The following is a 24354-nucleotide window of genomic DNA, read 5'->3' as shown; positions in this document are numbered from 1 at the left end:
AATGGTTGCAGTGGAAAATTTTATGTTATGTATATTTTACCACAATTAAAATAAAAAAATCCCCCGGGGAATCAGTGGAGCTCTGGACTAGCGGGAATTGGTGTCTGAGCTGATGGGGAAGGAACCCAAGGCATGGAATGGACCTCAGATGTAGGGTTTTCTCTGACTTGAAATGCTGTTTTTGTCTTTATGGATAACATAGCCATTTGTGAAAAAGGGTAAGAAATTAGAGAAAGATGGGTAGGGCTTGGTACTTAAGTCCATACTTCCATTCTCCTATAGTCGGGAGTGCGCAGGACTGAAGCTGTCTATCTAGGGACGCCCGGCTGGGAGGGGGTTTCTCTTGCCCACTTTTCCAGGCGGGGCAGTGGTCCGATGGGGTCTGAATGACTCCTGCTTCTGGCCGAAAGCACAGCGCGGTGGGGCCAGACCCTGTTGAGAAGCGGGCAGAGCATGAGACTTTCCCGGAGCACTTGAATCTGATGTGATACTGTTGTCTCCCTAAACAGAAAAGGGAGATTTCATTGCCCTGGATCTTGGCGGGTCTTCCTTTCGAATTCTGCGGGTGCAAGTGAATCATGAGCAAAAACAGACTGTTCATATGGAGTCCGAGGTTTACGACACCCCAGAGAACATCATGCACGGCAGTGGAAGCCAGGTGGGTCCCTGCTCCCTTCCGATCAGCCCCTGTGGCCCAAGCATCAGGCCCCAGGGTACCTCCAGGAACCAGACCCCAAAGCACTGGGAGTCCATCATAGGCACGAGTGGAGGACTCTTGGGTGGAAGAGTGTGACTGCCTGAAGAGACCCCACCATGTGCGTAAACTGGTGGATGGGAGGGGGCTTCTGGGACTCACAGGTAAGGGGTGCAAAGAGGAGGCCCAGCAGGTAAATGCATCGATTCCCTAAGGATCCTGGGGTTGGTTCCCCAGCAGAGGGGTAGCAGAGCCCTTGGGTGAAAACCCTTCTTCCAAGCCATTGTTGTCCTCACCCAGTTCACCAAAGACCCAGGCCTCATAGGTTATGACTGTCACCTTGTGGGGCAGCAGGAATCTGAGCTCATAGCCCGAGGGCTATTATAAAGGGCTCCTGGCTACCCGATTTAATAGTCTTCTACAAGTCCTTGGCCCAGAAAGCACCGAGGGCAAGGCCTTGCCTGGAAAGTCACCATCCCTTCCTCTCACACTCGTAACCCCTGCCAACGGAAGGGCTGCCTTCCTTTGCTGGTCAAGGCTGTGGGCATGCTCAGAAGGGCCTGTCCACCCTCCCTGCTTCCCCATCTGGTCGTGGTGGGTGATGGGCCGAAGGCTCACTGCGGACCCTGTGATCAGGGTGTGGGCAGCCCCCGGTCAGGTTTTCAGTCATTTCCGGGTCCTGTTCTACTCCTCACCCTCTCCTGTAGGTGTTCTGGCCACTCCCATTCGAAGCTCCTGAGTCATGGCCTTTGTCAGGATATGTATTATTCAGAGCTTGCCAAATATTTGCTTTAGGGAGGGTGTGTTCACGGCAAGGTTCATGACTAAGTTCTCCAGAAAACTTATTGGTTCTGGGCTGGACTTTGAGATGAGACCCAGAGCCTTCTCTTGGCTCCACTTTGTTCCTAAATTAACATGGGTGGGACCTGATGCAAGCTCTCTGCCTTTTCCTTCTACGAGAGAAAAGGGCTAATCCCGGCCTTTAACCTACTTTCGGGGGGTTGGGTTCAGAGCTTTTCAGACCATGTCACAGTGAGCATTGAAGGGGACACTGTCCCTAGGACAGATGGGCCACTTTTCAGTCAGCTGCTGAAAGAGTGCATCACTCATCTGATGGCCCTGCCGGGAGGTCGCCCTGCCTATCCCTCCATCACTGGGCTTCAGAGACTGGCTCATTCATCCAGTGTGTGCATGAAGGCTGCCAGCAAGTAGGTCTCCTCGTCCTGCCCGGTGGTTGCTGCGTTGTTCCTTTATGCAGGTGGCCAGCAGCCTCTGGTTGGCATCCTGCTCTCTCCATTTGCCAAAAGTACTGACCTGTCACTCTGTTCCCCATGGTCTTTGGGTCGAGCCACCTCTGCCTCTTGCTTCTCCATTGGGACTCACACCCTGTGCTGCAGACATTCCTGTGTGCTTTGGCCTGACCTTTTAGGAGCAGGGTTTATAAATTAAGGGATGCCTCCCACCTCAGGTGCACACTTCCTGCGTCACTTCCACAGTGACTTTCTTCTTCTTTTTTTTTTTTTTGGCCGCGTTGGGGCATGTGGGATTTTAGTTCCCCAACCAGGGATCGAACCCACACCCCCTGCAGTGGAAGCGCGGAGTCCTAACCACTGGACCCCCAGGGAAGTCCCGTGACTTTCTTCTTATTGCTGCCTCTGGGACCTTGACTCTTCCAGCCTCTGTCCCCATCTTCCCAGCCCTGGGATCACTTTGTTTCCTGCTGTTTCTTCCTCTGTCCCTTTCAAGCAGTCTGCAGAGAAAAGATGGTGATGATGATGATGATAACGATAATGTTATATTGTCATAGCAAAAACTTACATAGAGCTTGTTATGTATGTCACTGATCTAAGCACTTTATTTGGATTAACTCATTTAATCATCACAACAACCCTATGGGGTGGGTATTATTATTATTCCCATTTCACAGATGAGAAAATTGAGGCTTAGATGTTAAGTAACCAGCCCCTTGGGTCACACAGCACATAAGCGATAGAGCTGGGATTTGAACCCAGGCAGTCTGGCTCCAGATGTTACAGTTTTAGCAACATGGGACACTCATAGGCTAGGTTTTGTCTTTGTTTTAAATTAATTAAAAAATTAATTTATATTTTTATGGAAAATGTTTGATGGTGTGGAAATGTGAGGGCTGTGGGTAAGGAGGAAGGTCCAAGTGATTGAGGGAAAAGGTTAGCAGTAGAAAAATAGGGGTGAAACCGTAACCTCTTGTCCAGAAGTTTGGTGTGAGGTTAGCAATAAGTATTAGTGGTCCATTTTTCTGAGATCTCTTATCGACCTATTGAATATTCTAGTAAACCAAGGGCCCCATTTTGCCCATGAAGCAACTCATACTTATAGACTGTGAATTGTGCTGAATTCTTGGGGTTGTGATCTCATCTTCTGTAATGTACAGGAATTTTTGCTAGATTTTTAAACCTTTTATTCAAAATAATTTGAAACTTACAGAAAAGCTTTAAGATAAGCACAAAGAGCTTTTTATACCCTTTATCCAGATTTCCCAATTAACTATTTGCTTTATCCTTCTTTCTCTCTTTCCCTACATAAGCACATACACACACACAGACGCAGACACACACACACACAGACACACAAGGTATCTCGAAAGTTTCAGTGCAATTTTAAGCTTTAATAATTTCAGAAGCATAAATGCAACCTTCTTAAAACATCACTTATTTAGTTTTTGGAATTTTGAATACTAAATAAATAATTTAAATTTATTTAAATTATATAAATGTACATGTTGTCAGGAAAGAAAAAAAAATGTTTTTTTTTTGTTTGTTTGTTTTTTTTTTTTTACATGGATGACCACAACAAAAGCAACAATCATTGCAATTACCAAACATGAAACACACTCATACTATGTCATAATATTGACATTCAGTCCAGTAATCCTCCACTGTAACAGCTCCTTTACTTTGCAGTGAAAATTGATTTGTATATTCTTTGCCTCTGAGTCCTTGTGGGATTTTTTTTTTTTTAATTCAGACAGAAAGTCACAAAAATTATACTCATCCTCATCAGTTCACTCAGTCCCATGTAATTAATTATTTTTTTTCATCTTGATCTTTTGTTAGCACTTTTATGAGTTCATCAGTTTTTCATTAGAGTTCTGAAAATGCTTATTCATTCAGTTCAGCAGTACAGTCAGTTACCAGAAACCTGTACTTGTCAGAGTCTTTTCCATGAATTTCTTGAAGATGAAACCCTTTTATAGGAACATATTTGCAAAATCATCAGAGTACACCCAGAACTGTCTGTAAATGACAAAAGACTTAAAAATGACCACGGTTAAAGATTTGATGAAAGTTCATAATAATGCAGTTGACAAGAAAATTAGTTATTTCTGAGATATACATTTTAAAGTAATAACTAGGATTATTACTTATAACATTATACCAGAACATATAAGATTTTTAGAAGTTTCCTGTAATGTCTGAAACATTTATATTAACATATTTCCATACATATTTCCATACAAATACAAATATAAGATTTTTAGAAATTTCATGTAATGTCTGAAACATTTATATTAACATATTTCCATACATATTTCCATACAAATACAAATATAAGATTTTTAGAAATTTCATGTAATGTCTGAAACATTTATATTAACATATTTCCATACAAATAACCCAATGAAAGTTTAGTATTAGTTGTTTTGTTTGTTTTTTTATACTGCAGGTTCTTATTAGGCATCAGTTTTATACACATCAGTGTATACATGTCAATCCCAATCGCCCAATTCAGCACACCACCATCCCCACCTCACCGCAGTTTTCCCCCCTTGGTGTCCATATGTCCATTCTCTACATCTGTGTCTCAACTTCTGCCCTGCAAACTGGCTCATCTGTACCATTTTTCTAGGTTCCACATACATGCATTAATATACGATATTTGTTATTCTCTTTCTGACTTACTTCACTCTGTATGACAGTCTCTAGATCCATCCACGTCTCAACAAATGACTCAATTTCGTTCCTTTTTATGGCTGAGTAATATTCCATTGTATATATGTACCACAACTTCTTTATCCATTCGTCTGTTGATGGGCATTTAGGTTGCTTCCATGACCTGGCTATTGTAAATAGTGCTGCAATGAACATTCGGGTGCATGTGTCTTTTTGAATTACGGTTTTCTCTGGGTATATGCCCAGTAGTGGGATTGCTGGGTCATATGGTAATTCTATTTTTAGTTTTTTAAGGAACCTCCATATTGTTCTCCATAGTGGCTGTATCAATTTACATTCCCACCAACAGTGCAAGAGGGTTCCCTTTTCTCCACACCCTCTCCAGCATTTGTTGTTTGTAGATTTTCTGATGATGCCCATTCTAACAGGAGTGAGGTGATACCTCATTGTAGTTTTGATTTGCATTTCTCTAATAATTAGTGATGTTGAGCATCTTTTCATGTGCTTCGTGGCCGTCTGTATGTCTTCTTTGGAGAAATGTCTATTTAGGTCTTCTGCCCATTTTTGGATTGGGGTGTTTGTTTCTTTGATATTGAGCTGAATGAGCTGTTTATATATTTTGGAGATTAATCCTTTGTCCGTTGATTCATTTGCAAATATTTTCTCCCATTCTGAGGGTTGTCTTTTCGTCTTGTTTATGGTTTCCTTTGCTGTGCAAAAGCTTTGAAGTTTCATTAGGTCCCATTTGTTTATTTTTGTTTTTATTTCCATTACTCTAGGAGGTGGATCAAAAAAGATCTTGCTGTGATTTATGTCAAAGAGTGTTCTTCCTATGTTTTCCTCTAAGAGTTTTATAGTGTCCAGTCTTATATTTAGGTCTCTAATCCATTTTGAGTTTATTTTTGTGTATGGTGTTAGGGAGTATTCTAATTTCATTCTTTTACATGTAGCTGTCCAGTTTTCCCAGCACCACTTATTGAAGAGACTGTCTTTTCTCCATTGTATATCTTTGCCTCCTTTGTCATAGATTAGTTGACCATAGGTGCGTGGGTTAATCTCTGGGCTTTCTATCTTATTCCATTGATCTACGTTTCTGTTTTTGTGCCAGTACCATATTGTCTTGATTACTGTAGCTTTGTAGTATAGTCTGAAGTCAGGGAGTCTGATTCCTCCAGCTCCATTTTTTTGCCTCAAGACTGCTTTGGCTATTCGGGGTCTTTTGTGTCTCCATACAAATTTTAAGATGATTTGTTCTAGCTCCGTAAAAAATGCCATTGGTAATTTGATAGGGATTGCATTGAATCTGTAGATTGCTTTGGGTAGTATACTCATTTTCACCATGTTGATTCTTCCAATCCAAGAACATGGTATATCTCTCCATCTGTTGGTATCATCTTTAATTTCTTTCATCAGTGTCTTATAGTTTTCTGCATACAGGTCTTTTGTCTCCCTAGGTAGGTTTATTCCTAGGTATTTTATTCTTTTTGTTGCAATGGTAAATGGGAGTGTTTCCATAATTTCTCTTTCAGATTTTTCATCATTAGTGTATAGGAATGCAAGAGATTTCTGTGCATTCATTTTGTAACCTGCAACTTTACCATATTCATTAATTAGCTCTAGCAGTTTTCTGGTGGCAGTTTTAGGATTCTCTATGTATAGTATCATGTCATCCGCAAACAGTGACAGTTTTACTTCTTCTTTTCCAATTTGTATTCCTTTAATTTCTTTTTCTTCTCTGATTGCCGTGGCTAGGACTTCCAGAACTATGTTGAATAATAGTGGTGAGAGTGGACATCCTTGTCTCGTTCCTGATCTTAGAGGAAATGCTTTCAGTTTTTCACCATTGAGAATGATGTTTGCTGTGGGTTTGTCATATATGGCCTTTATTATGTTGAGGTAGGTTCCCTCTATGCCCACTTTCTGGAGAGTTTTTATCAGAAATGGGTGTTGAATTTTGTCAAAAGCTTTTTCTGCATCTATTGAGATGATCATATGGTTTTTATTCTTCAGTTTGTTAATATGGTGTATCACATTGATTGATTTGCGTATATTGAAGAATCCTTGCATCCCTGGGATAAATCCCACTTGATCGTGGTGTATGATCCTTTTAATGTGTTGTTGGATTCTGTTTGCTAGTATTTTGTTGAGGATTTTTGCATCTATATTCATCAGTGATATTGGTCTGTAATTTTCTTTTTTTGTAGTGTCTTTGTCTGGTTTTGGTATCAGGGTGATGGTGGCCTCATAGAATGAGTTTGGGAGAGTTCCTTCCTCTGCAATTTTTTGGAAGAGTTTGAGAAGGATGGGTGTTAGCTCTTCTCTAAATGTTTGATAGAATTCACCTGTGAAGCCATCTGGTCCTGGACTTTTGTTTGTTGGAAGATTTTTAATCACAGTTTCAATTTCATTACTTGTGATTGGTCTGTTCATATTTTCTGTTTCTTCCTGATTCAGTCTTGGAAGGTTATACCTTTCTAAGAATTTGTCCATTTCTTCCAGGTTGTCCATTTTATTGGCATAAAGTTGCTTGTAGTAGTCTCTTAGGATGTTTTGTATTTCTGCGGTGTCTGTTGTAACTTCTCCGTTTTCATTTCTGATTTTATTGATTTGAGTCCTCTCCCTCTTTTTCTTGATGAGTCTGGCTAATGGCTTATCAATTTTGTTTATCTTCTCAAAGAACCAACTTTTAGTTTTATTGATCTTTGCTATTGTTTTCTTTGTTTCTATTTCATTTATTTCTGCTCTGATCTTTATGATTTCTTTCCTTCTGCTAACTTTGGGTTTTGTTTGTTCTTCTTTCTCTAGTTTCTTTAGGTGTAAGGTTAGATTGTTTACTTGAGATTTTTCTTGTTTCTTTAGGTAGGCTTGTATAGCTATAAACTTCCCTCTTAGAACTGCTTTTGCTGCATCCCATAGGTTTTGGGTCGTCGTGTTTTCATTGTCATTTGTCTCTAGGTATTTTTTTATTTCCTGTTTGATTTCTTCAGTGATCTCTTGGTTATTTAGTAACGTATTGTTTAGCCTCCATGTGTTTGTCTTTTTTACGTTTTTTTCCCTGTAATTCATTTCTAATAGCGTTGTGGTCCGAAAAGATGCTTGATATGATTTCAATTTTCTTAAATTTACTGAGGCTTGATTTGTGACCCAAGATGTGATCTATCCTGGAGAATGTTCCGTGCGCACTTGAGAAGAACGTGTAATCTGCCGTTTTTGGATGGAATGTCCTATATATATCAATTAAATCTATCTGGTCTATTGTGTCATTTAAAGCTTGTGTTTCCTTATTTATTTTCATTTTGGATGATCTGTCCATTGGTGTAAGTGAGGTGTTAAAGTCCCCCACTATTATTGTGTTACTGTCGATTTCCTCTTTTATAGCTGTTAGCAGTTGCCTTATGTATTGAGGTGCTCCTATGTTGGGTGCATATATATTTATAATTGTTATATCTTCTTCTTGGATTGATCCCTGGATCATTATGTAGTGTCCTTCCTTGTCTCTTGTAACATTCTTTATTTTAAAGTCTATTTTATCTGATATGAGTATAGCTACTCCAGCTTTCTTTTGATTTCCATTTGCATGGAATATCTTTTTCCATCCCCTCACTTTCAGTCTGTATGTGTCCCTAGGTCTGAAGTGGGTCTCTTGTAGACAGCATATATATGGGTCTTGTTTTTGTATCCATTCAGCCAGTCTATGTCTTTTGGTTGGGGCATTTAATCCATTCACGTTTAAGGTAATTATCGATATGTATGTTCCTATGACCATTTTCTTAATTGTTTTGGGTTTGTTTTTGTAGGTCCTTTTCTTCTCTTGTGTTTCCCACTTAGAGAAGTTCCTTTAGCATTTGTTGTAGCGCTGGTTTGGTGGTGCTGAATTCTCTTAGCTTTTGCTTGTCTGTAAAGGTTTTGATTTCTCCATCAAATCTAAATGAGATCCTTGCTGGGTAGAGTAATCTTGGTTGTAGGTTCTTCCCTTTCATCACTTTAAGTATATCATGCCACTCCCTTCTGGCTTGCAGAGTTTCTGCTGAGAAATCAGCTGTTAACCTTATGGGAGTTCCCTTGTATGTTATTTGTCGTTTTTCCCTTGCTGCTTTCAGTAATTTTTCTTTGTCTTTAATTTTTGCCACTTTGATTACTATGTGTCTCGGCGTGTTTCTCCTTGGGTTTATTCTGTATGGGACTCTCTGTGCTTCCTGGACTTGGGTGGCTATTTCCTTTCCCATGTTAGGGAAGTTTTCGACTATAATCTCTTCAAATATTTTCTCTGGTCCTTTCTCTCTCTCTTCTCCTTCTGGGACCCCTATAATGCGAATGTTGTTGCGTTTAATGTTGTCCCAGAGGTCTCTTAGGCTGTCTTCATTTCTTTTCATTCTTTTTTCTTTAGTTTCTTCCGCAGCAGTGAATTCCACCATTCTGTCTTGCAGGTCACTTATCCGTTCTTCTGCCTCAGTTATTCTGCTATTGATTCCTTCTAGTGTAGTTTTCATTTCAGTTATTGTATTGGTCATCTCTGTTTGTTTGTTCTTTAATTCTTCTAGGTCTTTGTTAATCATTTCTTGCATCTTCTCAATCTTTGCCTCCATTCTTATTCCGAGGTCCTGGATCATCTTCATTATCATTATTCTGAATTCTTTTTCTGGAAGGTTGCCTATCTCCACTTCATTTAGTTGTTTTTCTGGGGTTTTTTCTTGTTCCTTCATCTGGTACACAGCCCTAAAACACTAAAATTTTGCGTGCCGAGAGGCTGGGTAACTTCCCTTTCTGGCTGGTCACAGACGTGGGTTAGCCTAGGGGAACGCCCCTGGGTTGGGGACATTTCCTTCTTAGCAGAGCACTAAGGGGTGGGTGTGTTTGGCTTGAATGGGGGCGGGGGGCTGCTTCCAGCGCCCCAGCCCTGTGAATCCACTTCTGCGGCTGAGCTCTCCCTCCCTCTTCCTGCCCACAGCCTGCCTTCCTTCCTTCCACCCAGCCAGCTCTCTTGAGGGCCTGGGAGCCTGGAGTTTCTGAGTGCAGATGACGTGGGGCGAGCTGACGGGCTTAGTAATGGGTTTATATTGCTCAGAAATGTAGGTCGCAGGAAGTTTAGCTGGGCTTCTCCGGGGAAGGTGGTCATGGGTCTCCTTAGTCAGTCGCCGCTGTAGCCATGACCTGAGTAATAGTGACTCAGGGACAGAGACTCCCAAGTCAAAACTGACAATTTTTCATTTACCTTGGCAGGAAAGTCAGACTGTAGAGCTGGGTCAAGGACACCTGGGGAAAGATGGGGCTAGGTCTCTCAAGGAGACCCTGCACAGTGGCTGTGAGGGCGGCAGTGATCCCCCAGCCCGCAGAGGCCCCCGTCCCCCAGCCTGGCCCCGCTCTGGCCTGGCCCTTGGCTGGACTCCTCCTATACAATTTATCTGACGTTTTGTTTCGGTTTCCTCTACCCCCTCAGTCTGTCAGGGGGCCCCGGCAGATTGGCCAGGAGTGAGTGAACCACGACCTCGGTGAAGAGGCCTCCTCTTCTCCCCTCGAACTACAGCCCTGGTCGAGGAGAGGGAGTGGGTGCTGCTTGTGGTCTAGTTTTGTTTTGTTTTTGAATTCAGGCTGGAATCAGAAAGCTGTGGATTCTGGCAGGTGGTCCTTGTGCCCTTCCCCCGCTCCTCCCTGGGCTGGTCCCTTATTCCTCCATAGCCCTTTATCCAAAACATACCTGCACAGACTGGGGACCAGCCCCCTCCCCTGTGTTTCTCCCCAAATCCCTTTAGATGCGGAGGGAAGAGAGGGAGAGGGGAGGGGACCTGCCCCCTCCTCAGGCATCTGGGAGGGCCCTACCCCCATGGGCTTCACTCTTTACTGTGGGCTCTCTCCCTGACACTTTTGTTAAAATCGAGCCTGAATAAAACTATAAGTTTAATATGGGGGGAAAAGAAGGATACCCTGCAAATAAAGCCTTCAGGCAGATGACCTTGTCTGGGAACATGGGCTGGGGTTGCTTCCTGTGACCCTGTGGTTTGGCTCTGCCAACACTGCCTTCTCTGGGCTTTGAGGAGCTCCATTAGCTGTGTCAATCCCATATACAAGGGAGGTCTAGTGGTCTGTGTTAGATGACAGCCATGTGAAAAAAACCAGAGAGGTTACCTGGTCTGTGGCATATGGTTGCCGAAAGAGCATATATATGCTTTGGTTACATTAATAGAGGTATAGAGCCAAGGGAAAGGGAGGTTCTTAGTTCAACTAAGCTTTCCTCTTGGTCAGAACACATATAAAATATTATATTCAGTTCTGGATACATTTTAGAGAAGAGGGGAGGTATTGGAGAGATCCAAAGGTTGCCTTAGAGGTGGTGAGTGTCCCGTCATTGACAGTATTCACGCAGAGGCTAGGGAAACAGCGTTCTGGGTTCTTCCTAGTGGAGTCTAAGATACGTATACATATCCCGGCCACATGTTGTGGAGCTGGCAAACTTAAACTGCAATCCACTAAATAAATTGTGGTATAGTCACACCATAGAATACTGTGCGGCAGTGAGAATCAACAATCTACAGAGACACACAACATGGATGACACACACATAGTGTAGAGGAAAAGAAGGCAGACACCAACGAGTGCACACTGTTGTTCCATTTATACGTAGTAGACAACCAGGCAAAACTAATCGAGGGTGGCGGAAGTCAGAGTGGCTGCCGATTGCCCTTGTGGGGTTGGGTGGCAGCAGCAGTGGCTGCACGAGGTGGGTGTCTGGGTGCTGATAACATTGTGTTTCTCGATCTGGGTGCTGGTGACACAGGTGGGTGCAGCTTGTGAGAATCCAGTGAACCCTATACTTAGGATGTCTGCACTTTTTTGCATGCATTTATACTTGAGTAAAAAGTAAAAATTTGTTAACCTGAAGATTCTGAAATCACGCAAGTGGGCTAGAGGCTAGGAATATATATGTATTACGCGGAGCTTCTGGAATTGACAGAGCGAGGGAGATAAAGATGGAGATAGAGATACAGAGAAGGGGCCAAATGACCACTCCACCTGGGTGGCTGCTGGTGATCTATGGCCTGTGTGTTATGGAGGATGAGCTGATTTTCTCTTATTTTTACATTTCCTCAGTACCCAGATAATACATCTTAGTGACCACTGAGAGGCCAGTTCTGTGGGAAGCCTTTAAAAGGCTTCCTAAGCCGTGGTGGCCCATGAAGCAGGCTCTTTTCAAGGGACTCTTCTTTGCCAGTCACACACAGCATGGCTTTTCTTTTTACTTTGGCTGTGCCGTGAGGCATGCAGGATCTTAGCTCCCCCACCAGGGATTGAACCTGCGCCCCCTGCAGTGGAAGTCCCCAGCATGGCCTTTCATGCAGGGCCACTGGGTGCCTTGGGTATGGGCAGCTGGGGTAGCCGTGCTCCTTTCTGTGTGGGGCAGAGAATTGTTCACATTTTTCCTGAAATGCTAAGTCCCCTTCCTCCCTCCTGACTGCTCTCTTGTGCTTCCTCCAGCTTTTTGATCATGTCGCTGAGTGCCTGGGAGACTTCATGGAGAAAAAAAAAATCAAGGACAAGAAATTACCTGTCGGATTCACGTTTTCTTTCCCTTGTCGGCAATCCAAAATAGACGAGGTAAGACATTCTGGGATCATAGTGTTCCACAGAAGCCCCATAGGGGAAACGCTAATGAACCCTTTCCCTTGACTACTTTTCCCTTTTGCTTACAGGATGGCTTGTGTATCTTGTATTTTTAAGAAATATTTGTAGAAATTAATGTAAGGTCATGATAATCATGTTTATTTTCTAATTGCTTTAATTATATATGTATTTTTGGAGACGAATCATGGTATTTGTGGCCATTAGGTAGAGAGGACCATTTCTTAAACTCAAGCAAGTGAAGGAAAACAAAGTAGGTTTAGTGACCTTTCACAAGGCCTGTTGTTGGTATGAGTTTCCCTTGCTTTTGAGAACTGAGGCTCGATAGCCACACTCCCTGGGCAGAGACAGGGTGAGACACCCCTCCTCCCACAAGGAGAGGTGGGAGATGGCCTGGGAATGAAGCAACAGTGGTGGCTGTATGCTTGTTCATCAGTGGCTGTGGCCTGAGTGCCATCCCTGTGTGGGCTGGGCTAGGCCCTGGGAAAGAGCTGCACGCAGACATGGCCTGCCCCCCAGAGGTGCAGTCTTTCAGGGAAGGAGGCATTGCAGAAGTGGAGAGGGAACGTCCTCAGGGGCACAAAAGCCCCGCAGGGCAGGGCAGATGTGCCTGGCAGAGAAGGAGCCAAAAGTGTGTCCCCCACCTGCCAGCCTTGATTCCCATCCGGAGAGGGCTTCCTAAACTGGGCATGCTTCCTGCCAGGAAGCCAGTGGATCACAGGCTCTAATTACCCATCCGGAGGCCTGTGCCCACTCCTCAAGGCTGCCCGGGACCTTCAAGGTTGTCCAAATCTAGACCAGCTGCCTTTTTCCACAGATGAGCAGAGTGGGCCTCAGAGGAGTTGGGGAAACTGCCCACAAGGAAATGGGCAGAAGTGGTGGGAATAGGATCAATCTCCTGATTTCCAACCCACGTTCTTTCCACAATACCATGTTCTCTGAGGGTTTTGGAGGCCTGAGGGTTGAAGGGAAGAAAACAGAGTGTCCAGGGGCTTTTGGAATGCCTGGCTCGGCTGCAGGCTGCTGCTTGCCCTTCCCGGTGCATCCTGCAGGCTGTGTGGCTTTCAGAGCGCGGGGCAGCCCAGTGTGGAAAAGCTCCCCATCGCTGCGTCACCCCGGAGGCTACAGGGCCTGAACAGCAGCCCCTCCCAACCCTGCCGCGTTTATAGTGACTTCCTCCATTCGGAGGCAAAGTCAAGTAGAACAATTTTTTTTCTTTTCTAGTATCCTTGATTAAAACAAAAATACAGATGCAATATGTAAAACAATTGAAATAATATAAAGGTGTAAAGCAAAAAGTAAAAGTTCCTACCCTTCTACATTCCCAAGTGAATAACCATTGGATGTCTGTCCTTAATGTTTCTCCATTAATATACACACAGAGATGGATAATATTGTATAAATTGCAGTGTCACCACTTACAAATGGCAGTTAAGTTCCAAACTTGGGGAAGAGGCATGAATCATACATAGTCAGTGTTATCCTTTAATCTCAGGACGTGGCTCTTAGAAGTTCAGTAGCCAAAAATTATCTTAGCATTTTGTTTCCCTTCCCAATTTGGCTCTGACAAAAGTTCATTGGGGCTGTGGAAACCAAGGTCTGGTTTGAAAGTGCAGAAAGGTGATCAGATAATAACGGCATTTCTCTTGTTCTCTCTTTTTTTTTTTTTTGTGGTGAAGGAAAGTGCAGCATTTGTTGCAGGGTACCAAGCAAGGAGTCCAGGCAGCTAGCACTCCCCAGTGGCTTTCAGGGAAAGGTTTTTTAAAGATAGGGTGAGGAAGAGGGTTGCAGGGTGAGTGACCAGCTCATGGAAGGTCTGCTGATTGGTTGGTGGTGAGATAATGGGGAGTCAACATCATCAACCTTCTGGTTCCAGCCAGTCTTGGGTCTGATGTGCTTATGAGCAGCATACAGTTAACTTCTTCCACCTGGTGGTGGTTTCAATATCTGCAAAAAGGATCAAAGAATTTGACTCAGAATATTATCTATAGCCCTTGAAAAGGAACTAAATGTCCTTGAATTTGTTTAATGGCTAAACTGATATTATTTTGTCTTGCTTGACTGTTTTTCTTTGTTTCTGCATTTTCCCACTTCTCTGATTAAATTTATTCTTTGGAATTCAGGGAAGGCCTAGGAGGTCTGTCCTAGGAAGACCCCATAGGGTCCTGCTTGGTTTTGAATATTTATAAAACATCTTCTTTATACATTCATTGATGGACACAGGTGGCTTCTATATTTTGGCTTTTGTAAATAGTGCTGCAATGAACCCAAGTGTACATATATCTCTTTGATTTAGTGTTTTCATTGTCTTCATGTAAAATACACAGAAGTGGAAATGCTGGATTGTATGGTAGTTCTATTTTCAGTTTTTTGAGGAACCTCCATACTGTTTTCCATAGTGGCTGCACCAATATGCATGCCCACAAACATGTACAAGGGTTTCCTTTTCTCCATGACGTCTCAAACAATTGCTATTTGTTGTTTTTTGGATAATAGCCATTTTGAAAGGTGTGAGGTGATATCTCACTTTGGTTTTGATTTTCATATCCCTGATAATTAGTGATATTGAGCATATTTTCATGTGTCTGTTGGCCATCTGTATGTCTTCCTTGGAAAAATATCTATTCAGGTCCTATGCCCATTATTTAATCAGACAGTTTTTTTGTTTTGAGGGATTTTTTTATACTCAGTTGTATGAGTTCTTTGTATATTTTGGATATTAACCCCTTATGGGATATATCATTTGCAAATATCTTTTCCCATTCAGTAGGTTGCCTTTTCATTTTTTTTTTTTAACATCTTTATTGGAGTATAATTGCTTTACAATGGTGTGTTAGTTTCTGCTTTATAACATAGTGAATCAGTTATACATATACATATGTTCGCATATCTCTTCCCTCTTGCGTCTCCCTCCCTCCCACCCTCCCTATCCCACCCCTCTAGGTGGTCACAAAACACCGAGCTGATCTCCCTGTGCTATGCGGCTGCTTCCCACTAGCTATCTATTTTACATTTGGTAGTGTATATATGTCCATGCCACTCTCTCACCCTGTCACATCTTACCCCTCCCCCCCCATATCCTCAAGTCCATTCTCTAGTAGGTCTGTGTCTTTATTCCCGTCTTGCCACTAGGTTCTTCATGACCTTTTTTTTTTTTTTCCTTAGATTCCATATATATGTGTTAGCATACTGTATTTGTTTTTCTCTTTCTGACTTACTTCACTCTGTATGACAATCTTGTTCTCTTTTTAAATGAAGTCTAGCTGTGCAGTTGACATCAGTTAGATTTGCGTGCCATGTGACACCACGGCACTGGCCAGCCACTGGCTGTATTTGAGCATGAGCTGCAGGGTTTTTCCCCATGGCAGCCCCCAGAGAAATCCATTGTGTGGACGGATAAACAGGAGATAGGACAGAGTCTGGCTCTGTTACCGAGTGTGATCTGGAGTGAACCTCTTGTCCCCTCTGGGCCTCCACTTCTGTCACTGTCCTTGAACAGACCCCCCAGGGACCTGGGGGTTCTGGAGGCCTCCCAGCCCTCTTCCAACCCCATCTACTCTGCTTTGCAGGCCATCCTGATCACCTGGACAAAGAGATTTAAAGCGAGTGGAGTGGAGGGAACGGATGTGGTGAAGCTGCTTGAGAAAGCCATCAAAAAGCGCGGGGTAACTTCTCACTGGCCACTTGCCTTGACTACCCGGAGGTGGGGGAGTGTGGGGAGAAGGCTGTGTGACCAAGGCTCTTTCAGGGGACAGTAGTGCATGGCCTGAGCCATCACATGGTCGGGGGGAGGGCAGTCCTTGAAGACCCAGGCAGGTGAGTGGTGAGAGTTCACGGTCTAGAAGGTCAGGGCTGGTTCAAATCAGAGCTGTCCGAGGTGCTGCCCCAAAGAGCCAAGCCCTTGGGCAGGGGACGGCCTCCTTCCAACAGGAGGGCAGCTGTGCAGGGAGCTGGCATGGTCGAGTGCAGCAGGCCGGCGTTGCATCAAGTGCAGAAGGCACATGGATGCAATGGGGTGGTTTGCACAGGGCTGTGGCTCTGTGAGTAAAATCCATTCTGAAAAGAATCTTAAGCCAGATAATGAAGGGCACCTTGCCGTCTCCACAGCGTGATCACTGCGCTCTAATCCAGTGAATTTGAGTGCCAGCAGTAATGAAAGCAGCACCGCCCACGGGGGCAGTGGCGGCTGTGAAAATAGGAGCCCTCCCGCCAGGCTGTCTTGAAGCTTGTGATCTCTGCTCCACATGTGAGTGGACGGTGACACCCCCTTTTCTCCCCCAAGGACTATGACGCCAACGTTGTGGCTGTGGTGAACGACACTGTGGGGACCATGATGACCTGTGGGTACGACGACCAGCAGTGTGAAGTCGGCCTCATCATTGGTAACGCCCACCGTGTCCTGGTCCCTTCCTGAAGCCGGTGTTTCCAGAAGGCACCGCCTCCTCTCTCATGACTGCGTGCGGTCACAGCTTCTGATCTCGTCTCTCTCTCCAAGGCACGGGCACCAACGCGTGCTACATGGAGGAACTGAGGCACATCGACCTGGTGGAAGGCGACGAGGGGAGGATGTGCATCAACACCGAGTGGGGGGCCTTCGGGGACGACGGGGCCCTGGAGGACATCCGCACTGAGTTCGACCGGGAGATTGACCGCGGCTCACTCAACCCCGGGAAGCAGCTGTGAGTCCCACCCTTTCTAACTAGTCATATAGAGGACTTAGGGGACAAGATTGACCGCGGCTCACTCAACCCCAGGAAGCAGCTGTGAGTCCCACCCTTTCTAACTAGTCATATAGAGGACTTAGGGGACACTTAACGGAAGATTTGGGGTGGGAGGGGCAGGAAGCCAGGTGATCAGAAAAGGAAAAGCCCATCAAGTGTGTGTTATCTCTCACTTCTTTGGAGAGATACACAGCTGTGAAGTCTGCAGCTTTAAAAGCGTATTTTATTTTTAAATTTTTTTTGGCTACACGGTGTGGGTTGTGGGATCTTCATTCCCCGACCAGGGATCAAAAAGCATATTTTAAATGATTTTCTCTTTGTTTAATTGCACTGTGATTGTGTCCTTGTAACACATTTTGAAAATGAAAAGCGCAGAGTCCTTAGCACACAGCTAAGGTTTAAAAGCGTTTCCATACGCTGTCCTCACTAGGGTTGCTGTTCAGGGTGGGAGAGGCCGTCCGTTCATTCAGCACACATTTCTTGAACACTGAGGTTGTGCCAGCTCTGTGCTAGGCGCCAGGGATGCAAAGCAGCAGCACCTTCCCTTCTAGGGCTTAAGGTCTAGTTGGGGAGGGAAGTCGTCACACATGCAAATACCTGTCATGCAGAGGAGTGGGTGAGAGCCATGTGAGTCGTGCAGACCTTGGTGAGACCTTCTTCTTCCATGTCACGTATGGGCAGATGGGTCAGAGCTGATAAAGAACATCACATCAGGCTTCTTGGGCAAGTGGGTTTTGGCCTTGGGGAACTCTGGCTACAGAAGTATGAGTGATATTATTCAGGCTGGTGTGGGCATTGCTTCCTTTGAGCTACTTGTTTCCCAAAGTGCACACTCATATTTCTCTGGGATGCTAGCGTGCCGCCAGCTCTCTTTGATCGACCTCCCAGCAGCCTTACGCTGGAGTTGGATGCTGTCAGCCCGCTGGGAGATGTTCATTGACCCTGTTGGCTTAACAGCCCTTATCCTGTGTCGGAGAGACACTGTCAGGGAGTTGATTCGTCATTTGGAAACCTATTTTACCTATTACCCAGGCTGGCGATTGGGCTTTCCACCTGAGTTAATGGAATTGCATAAATGGCCAGCCCCCCTCCACTGGGAGTTGTGGTAGTGAATAAATGAGGTCTCTCACGGAGAGAACCCTGAGTTCTTAGGCCCAGCGTCGAATATCTGCTTTGCATGCCAAAGCACCAACCAGCTTGGTAATAAAGAGCCCCAGCTCTGATAGCCAAAGGTTTTTTCCCCTCAATCTATTGACCTAACCCCCAATTCTAAAACCTGACCCCAGCTGACATGAAACTATTTACTGTGCCTGTTTATACATGTCAGTAGAGATCTATGCTTGATTATACGACTGCCTCAGGCCCCTCTGGGGTTATTCTGTACTGTGCGGCATATGTAACATATTACATCTCTAAAATCCTCAAATGTCCACGTTCCCAAGCACATATGACCCCAGGGGTTTCAGATAAGAAATTACGTACCTGTAGTTACTATCGATCACTTAATCAGAAGTCACCCTTCTCAGCAGAGCAGGTAGGGCAGTTACCTGTGATAACTGAGCAGATATGGCCCAGGCCCTTGTCTGTTTCCTTAGCCTCAGTGTAGGGATCCTACATGGCTTGGGTGGAAACCTGGATTCTCTGCGCTCCATTTTGACGTAGTTCTGAATTTCTCTAAAGGGCTGAACCATGTCCTCAGGCTGAACTGTGAACTGGGCTCACAGTTGGCTTGCAGTAAACATTCTTGGAATGGTGAATGGATAGGGGATGGATGCAAGGATGGGTGGATGGATGGATGGGGGAGTGGAAGATGGATGGTGGGTGAGAGGTGTGGCTGAGTGACTGGGAAATGGGTGGGTGGCTAAACAGGTAAATGGATAAAAGAGTAAGAAGGGTGGGGTAAGGTCCATCTCCAATATGCTTCCCTGCTTACTGTTTACCATAGGTCAGGTCTTGGTAGGAACAGTTCCAAAGAGATGACAGATGCTTGAGTTGTATCATATATTCCTAGAAATAGGCTATTGGCCAGAGAGTCTTTTGCCAAAGTAAATTTACCTGGTCTCTTAGATTTCTGCCTGATTGGGGGCGTCTTCCCTATGTCTTCTGTGCAATGCCAAGTTCTTCAAAGCCCTTTTGTTTTCCTTGTACAAGGGAAAGGTGTTTGCTTCATTTGACTGATGGGGAAATTAAGGCACTAGGATACGGGGATAGGACAAAGCTGGCCCAAGGCTCTTTGTTGAGCTTTAATCCGGGTTAAGTTTGGGGTTTTCTGTCCTGTTGGAAAGTACATGTTTTTCATAGTGAACTTCCAGAATGTCTAAGAGGCATCTCATCATTTATGAACAAAAATCATCAAGGATGGTCTAGAGGAATGTTTTTCTTTCTTTCTTTCTTTCTTTTTCAGGAATAGATTTTTTTATTTTAATTTTTTAACATTTAAAAAACTTATAGTACATGCTTCTTTATGTATTTAGGCTTTCTACTTCTTATGATAATTTTCTTTATTTATTTTGTAACCCAAGTATATCTTAGGTCCTGGTCTATGTAATAAAGTCTACGTTAAGTCTCTGTAAGTTCAGATTCTGTTTCTATCATACATTTAGTTTTGGCATCTGATGTATTAATTAGCCCCTTTAAGCCTCAGTTCATTTATCTTTAAAATGAATAGAAATAATACAATTATATTATATGGATGTTTGGGGATCAAATAATCTAAGGAATGTAAAGCATTTAGCAATACCTGGTATCTGGTAAGCATTGACAAACTATTACCAAGTTATTGTTGCATAAATAGTTTATCCTGAGCCATCTTGATCAACGGCACCACTGCTCAAATAGGAAGGTAACCCCCAAACAAATAATCTATATCAACATCTGTTTCTCTGCCTTTGACATTAATTAAAAAAATATTTACCAAGGGCATACTATCCTCAAGGTTCTGCTCTAGGCACTGTGGATATGGAAGTGACAAAATAGACTGAAAGGAACAAAAACCAAATCACACATACAACGTGTTTTCATGGAGCTTTCATTCTATTAACCTTGTAGAGAAATGTTTGTCTTTTCTTTCTGTTTTTTTTTTTTTTTAGGCCGCGGCACATGGCATGCAGGATCTTAGTTCCCCGACCAGGGATTGAACCTGCGCCCCCCGGCAGTGGAAGCATGGTGTCGTAACCACTGGACCGCTAGGGAAGTCCCCTAGAGCAATGTTTTTCATTAGAATTACCTTAAAAAAAAAATAATAATTTTTTTAAAAGAGGGGAATTCCCTGGTGGTCCAGTGGTTAGGATTCTGTGCTTTCACTGATGAGGGCCCAGGTTCAATCCCTGGTCGCGGAACTAAGATCCCACAAGCCACGTGGTGTGGCCAAAAAAATAAAAATAAAATAAAATAATAAAGAAGAATTACAGAGAGCCCTTTAAAAAGCATACTGTTGCCCACGCATCCTCCCGCCCTACGGACCTTCCCTCCCAATTCTGATTCATTTGGCCTGGGCTGAGGCCTGTCTTCAGGAGCCTAAAAGTGATTCCAGTTTTTAACCAGGGTTGAAAACATAGGTGTGTTAGCTCTTTGTAAGGGCTGTGTGCCCAGGTGAGCTCCAGCCCACTACGCACCCCCTCATGTGTTTTTTTTTTTTTTTTTTTTTTTTTTTTTTTTTTTTTTTTTAATTTTTTTATCTCCTGGCCTGACTTTCTGGTCATTCTGATAGTTGTTGAATCTATGTTTTACTTCTTTTTTTTTTTTTTTTTTTTTTTTTAATGAGGATCTTGAATCAGATGCGTATGATTGATTGATTGATTGATTGATTGATTGATTTTGGCTGTGTTGGGTCTTCGTTTCTGTGCGAGGGCTTTCTCCAGTTGTGGCAAGCGGGGGCCACTCTTCATCGCGATGCGCGGGCCTCTCACCGTCGCGGCCTCTCTCGCCGCGGAGCACAGGCTCCAGACGCGCAGGCTCAGCAGTTGTGGCTCACGGGCCCAGCCGCTTCGCGGCATGTGGGATCTTCCCAGGCCAGGGCTCGAACCCGTGTCCCCTGCATTAGCAGGCAGACTCTCAACCACTGCGCCACCAGGGAAGCCCCCCCTCATGTGTTTTGACTGAAGTTTGCGTTTACTGAGTACTGACCATACATGGCTGACAGGAAGGGTAGTGGCACAGTGGTTCCTGTGTCAGGGCTGGGATTAAGCCCAGGCAGTCTGGCTTCTGTCTGCTCTGAGTCTCCAGATTAGGCTGCACAGAGGCTGTTCCCAGAGGTGTTTGGGGCAGCAACTGGGCAGGGCAGCTAGGACTCAGAAGGGTGCTCTCCTGCCAGGGATCCTCAACACAGCTGTGGCTGGGGAGGTCCTGTCTGGTCCTGTCCAGAGCAGAACAATGAGAACTAGTGTTTCTCTGCACCTTGTTTTGGGGCTAGGGAGGGCCGCGTGCTCAGGTCCCAGCAGCACCCCTGGCTCCTGGGCCTGGCTCTGAACGGCACAGATCGTTTTGCTGTGTCACAGCCAGCTCTGGGTGTGCCAGCTGGGCTCCCTCAGAGGAGAGGCTGGCTGCCCGGATGTGGACCTGCCTCTGATCTGTCCTGCTCAGGGCTTCCTCCTGGCCCTTGGTCAGCCAGGATTCGGGACCTGGATCTGGCTCAGATATGTCATCGAGCCCCAGTCCCTGGCGGCCTCTCCCCTGCAGTGTTGGGCTCAAAATGCTGTTGCAGCCACAGAGCCCACACCTCCCACCACACCTCCCAGGGGAGGCAGGAGAGCGGATCCACTGTGACTGGCCTGTGGCTGAATGTGGCCGGAGCAGTAAGATGAGCCGACTGGTTTTAAGCTGCTTGGAGCCCTCTCCTGGAGTGTAGGGGCCGGTCACTGGGGAAGGAGTGAGTTCCCCAAAGCACATTCCTGGTCCTTTTGGCTGGAGAAGATCATGGATGCCAGGGAGGTGACCAGCGACAGAGGTCCCATGGGGAAAGGCTGCATTTCAGCCCTGTCATCTTCCCTCGGGGAAGACATTTTCCCTTTCTGAGCTGGGAGATGGAGAGAATACTTCCTGGCCACCTTCCCACAGGAATTGGAGAGCTCCATGATAGGGTGATGAAGATGAAAGCCCTTTAAAAAGTACAACATTGGGGCTTCCCTGGTGGCGCAGTGGTTGGGGGTCTGCCTGCTAGTGCGGGGGACGCGGGTTCGAGCCCTGGTCTGGGAGGATCCCACATGCCGCGGAGCGGCTGGGCCCGTGAGCCACGGCTGCTGAGCTTGCGCGTCTGGAGCCTGTGCCCCGCAGTGGGAGGGGCCGCGGTGGTGAGAGGCCCGCGCACCGCGATGAAGAGCGCTCCCCGCACCGCAGTGAAGAGTGGCCCCCGCTTGCCGCAACTGGAGAAAGCCCTCGCACGAACCGAAGACCCAACACAGCCAAAAATAAAATAAATAAATAAATAAAGTAGCTATAAAATTAAAAAAAAAAAAAAAAAAAAAAAAAAAGTACAACATTGGGAATTCCCTGGTGGTCCAGTGGTTAGGACTCTGCGCTTACACTGCTGGGGCCCAGGTTCGATCCCTGGCCAGGGAACTAAGATCCTGCAAGCCATGTGGAATGGCCAAAAAAATATAAATAAATAAATAAATATAAATAAAATAAAAAGAAAGGCATAAAGTTTTGTAAGAGATGATCATATTCTGCTCATTTCTGTCTGGGGGCCTTCTCGCCAACTCCAATCTAAATCCTTATGTTTCCCCCGCCTCCAGGTAGCCTCCCCTGCCTGCCCCTGCCCCTTGGTGCTCTCCTCCTGTTTCCTACCCTGGGGGTGGGTGTGGGGTCCGGATGACCCCTGTTCCCCCGCTGTGTGCTCGCTGTTTGATCACACAAGTGCGTGGTCTTGCCTGACAGTGAGAATGTGAGCTTGTGAGGGGTGATCACACAAGTGCGTGGTCTTGCCCGACAGTGAGAATGTGAGCTTGTGAGGGGTGGGGCCGTGCCTTCCTCTCCTTTTGTGTCTCTCGCACCCTTTAAGAGCTGCCCCACTGGTGGGTACGTAAGAAAGACTGACAAGTGCCTGGGCGCTTTTCTTCTGCAGGTTTGAGAAGATGGTCAGTGGCATGTACATGGGCGAGCTGGTCCGATTGATCCTGGTCAAGATGGCCAAGGAGGGCCTCTTATTTGAAGGGCGGATCACCCCGGAGCTGCTCACCAGAGGGAAGTTTAACACCAGTGACGTGTCAGCCATTGAAAAGTAGGTGCCTCCCCTCAAGGCTTTCTGGGGGTGTGGGGCAGAGAAGAACGACAGGTCCCTTGTTACCACTTAAGTCCTGGTTTGCTGGGCTTCTCAAGAGTGTCAGGGCTTTCTGGGCCAGTCTCCCCTCTCTCTTAGCTCACCCATCCTGGGCTGCTTTCCCTGTGGGCACCTGGTGGCATTAAAGAGCCATCTAGTTAGTGGCAAATGCTTTGTGGGTGGTTTAGTTATGAAAGTAGCCTCTTCTCCTTCACTCCGCACCACACACACACACACACACACACACACACCCACCCACACACACACACACACACACCCACACACACAGACACACACCCCTGATTAGAATGATTAGAATCCTGGTGGTGAACAGGAGCTGACAGAGCCCGGGCCCGGTTAATTCCCCCTTGGGATATCAGGACCTTCTCCAGACAATGTTCCAGCGAAACCCAGTGACCTCAAGATCATTAGGTGTTCCCTGAAAAAAGGGTTCTGTGACCAATAGGATTGGAAAATACTTAGAGAAGTACAGTATTCATTAGCATATTAAAGAAACCCCAGTTCACCTCGGTTAGCTGGTCATTTCCCAAAACTCCCTTGTGCCTGAAACACCCTCCGCCTCTTCCCTCCCCACTCTGTCTCGGCCCCTACATTCTCTCACTTGTTCACCGCCACAGGTGTTCCCTGGCACAAGTTTGAGAAACATTGGTTAACAGATGAGACAGGACAGATAGACACAGAAGGACAGAGTCCAGCCAGCCACCCGGCTGCTACCTTTCGGCCTCAACATAAGAAACCCAGACTTCCCTGCCTCGACTATTATTTGCAGGCCTTGGGTGAACTCGATGCCAGGCAGTTTGGTGTAGTCAGGCGGCTCCACGTCTGAAGGGCTCCTGTCCTGTGGCCAGTTCCGTGCACCACCAGGTTCTGTTCCTGGTTCCGGAGACCCCACGTAGCCGTGCGAGGCCACCTGTTTAAGGATAGGGCTAGCTTGGTGCCAGAAATGCCCTTTCCTTTCCACACGAGGCGGTCATCCCACCGCCCCTGCTGTGGTCCTAGAAATTCAGAGCCAGTGGCCTCATAGCTCTGGCTCCTGGGAGAAGATGCTAATGTAAGTGGAGAGGGGTTTATCTGAACTTACTCTTATTTCCCATCCGAGTCCTGGCATTTGTCCTAGGA

The 24354-nt window shown here is 45.5% G+C and overlaps 1 protein-coding gene and 1 non-coding gene across 3 annotated transcripts in view; both read left to right on the top strand.

The window, feature by feature from the left end:
* Positions 1-24354, top strand: part of HK1 (hexokinase 1) — a 76982-nt gene that overhangs the window by 30342 nt on the left and 22286 nt on the right. For both annotated transcript variants that reach the window (XM_057531351.1, XM_057531350.1), the window contains exons 3-8: positions 510-658; positions 12094-12213; positions 15807-15902; positions 16520-16619; positions 16733-16916; positions 23020-23175. In XM_057531351.1, the coding sequence (XP_057387334.1) occupies positions 510-658; positions 12094-12213; positions 15807-15902; positions 16520-16619; positions 16733-16916; positions 23020-23175 (805 nt within the window). The remainder of the gene's footprint in view (positions 1-509; positions 659-12093; positions 12214-15806; positions 15903-16519; positions 16620-16732; positions 16917-23019; positions 23176-24354) is intronic.
* Positions 22443-22514, top strand: TRNAV-UAC (transfer RNA valine (anticodon UAC)). Its single transcript has one exon. It is a non-coding gene; the product is annotated as a tRNA-Val (tRNA).

This window comes from Balaenoptera acutorostrata, chromosome 16, assembly GCF_949987535.1.
Source record: "Balaenoptera acutorostrata chromosome 16, mBalAcu1.1, whole genome shotgun sequence".
Classification (NCBI taxonomy): domain Eukaryota; kingdom Metazoa; phylum Chordata; class Mammalia; order Artiodactyla; family Balaenopteridae; genus Balaenoptera; species Balaenoptera acutorostrata.
Note: the sequence above shows the minus strand (reverse complement) of the source record. Positions and strands in the feature narration are given on the sequence as shown.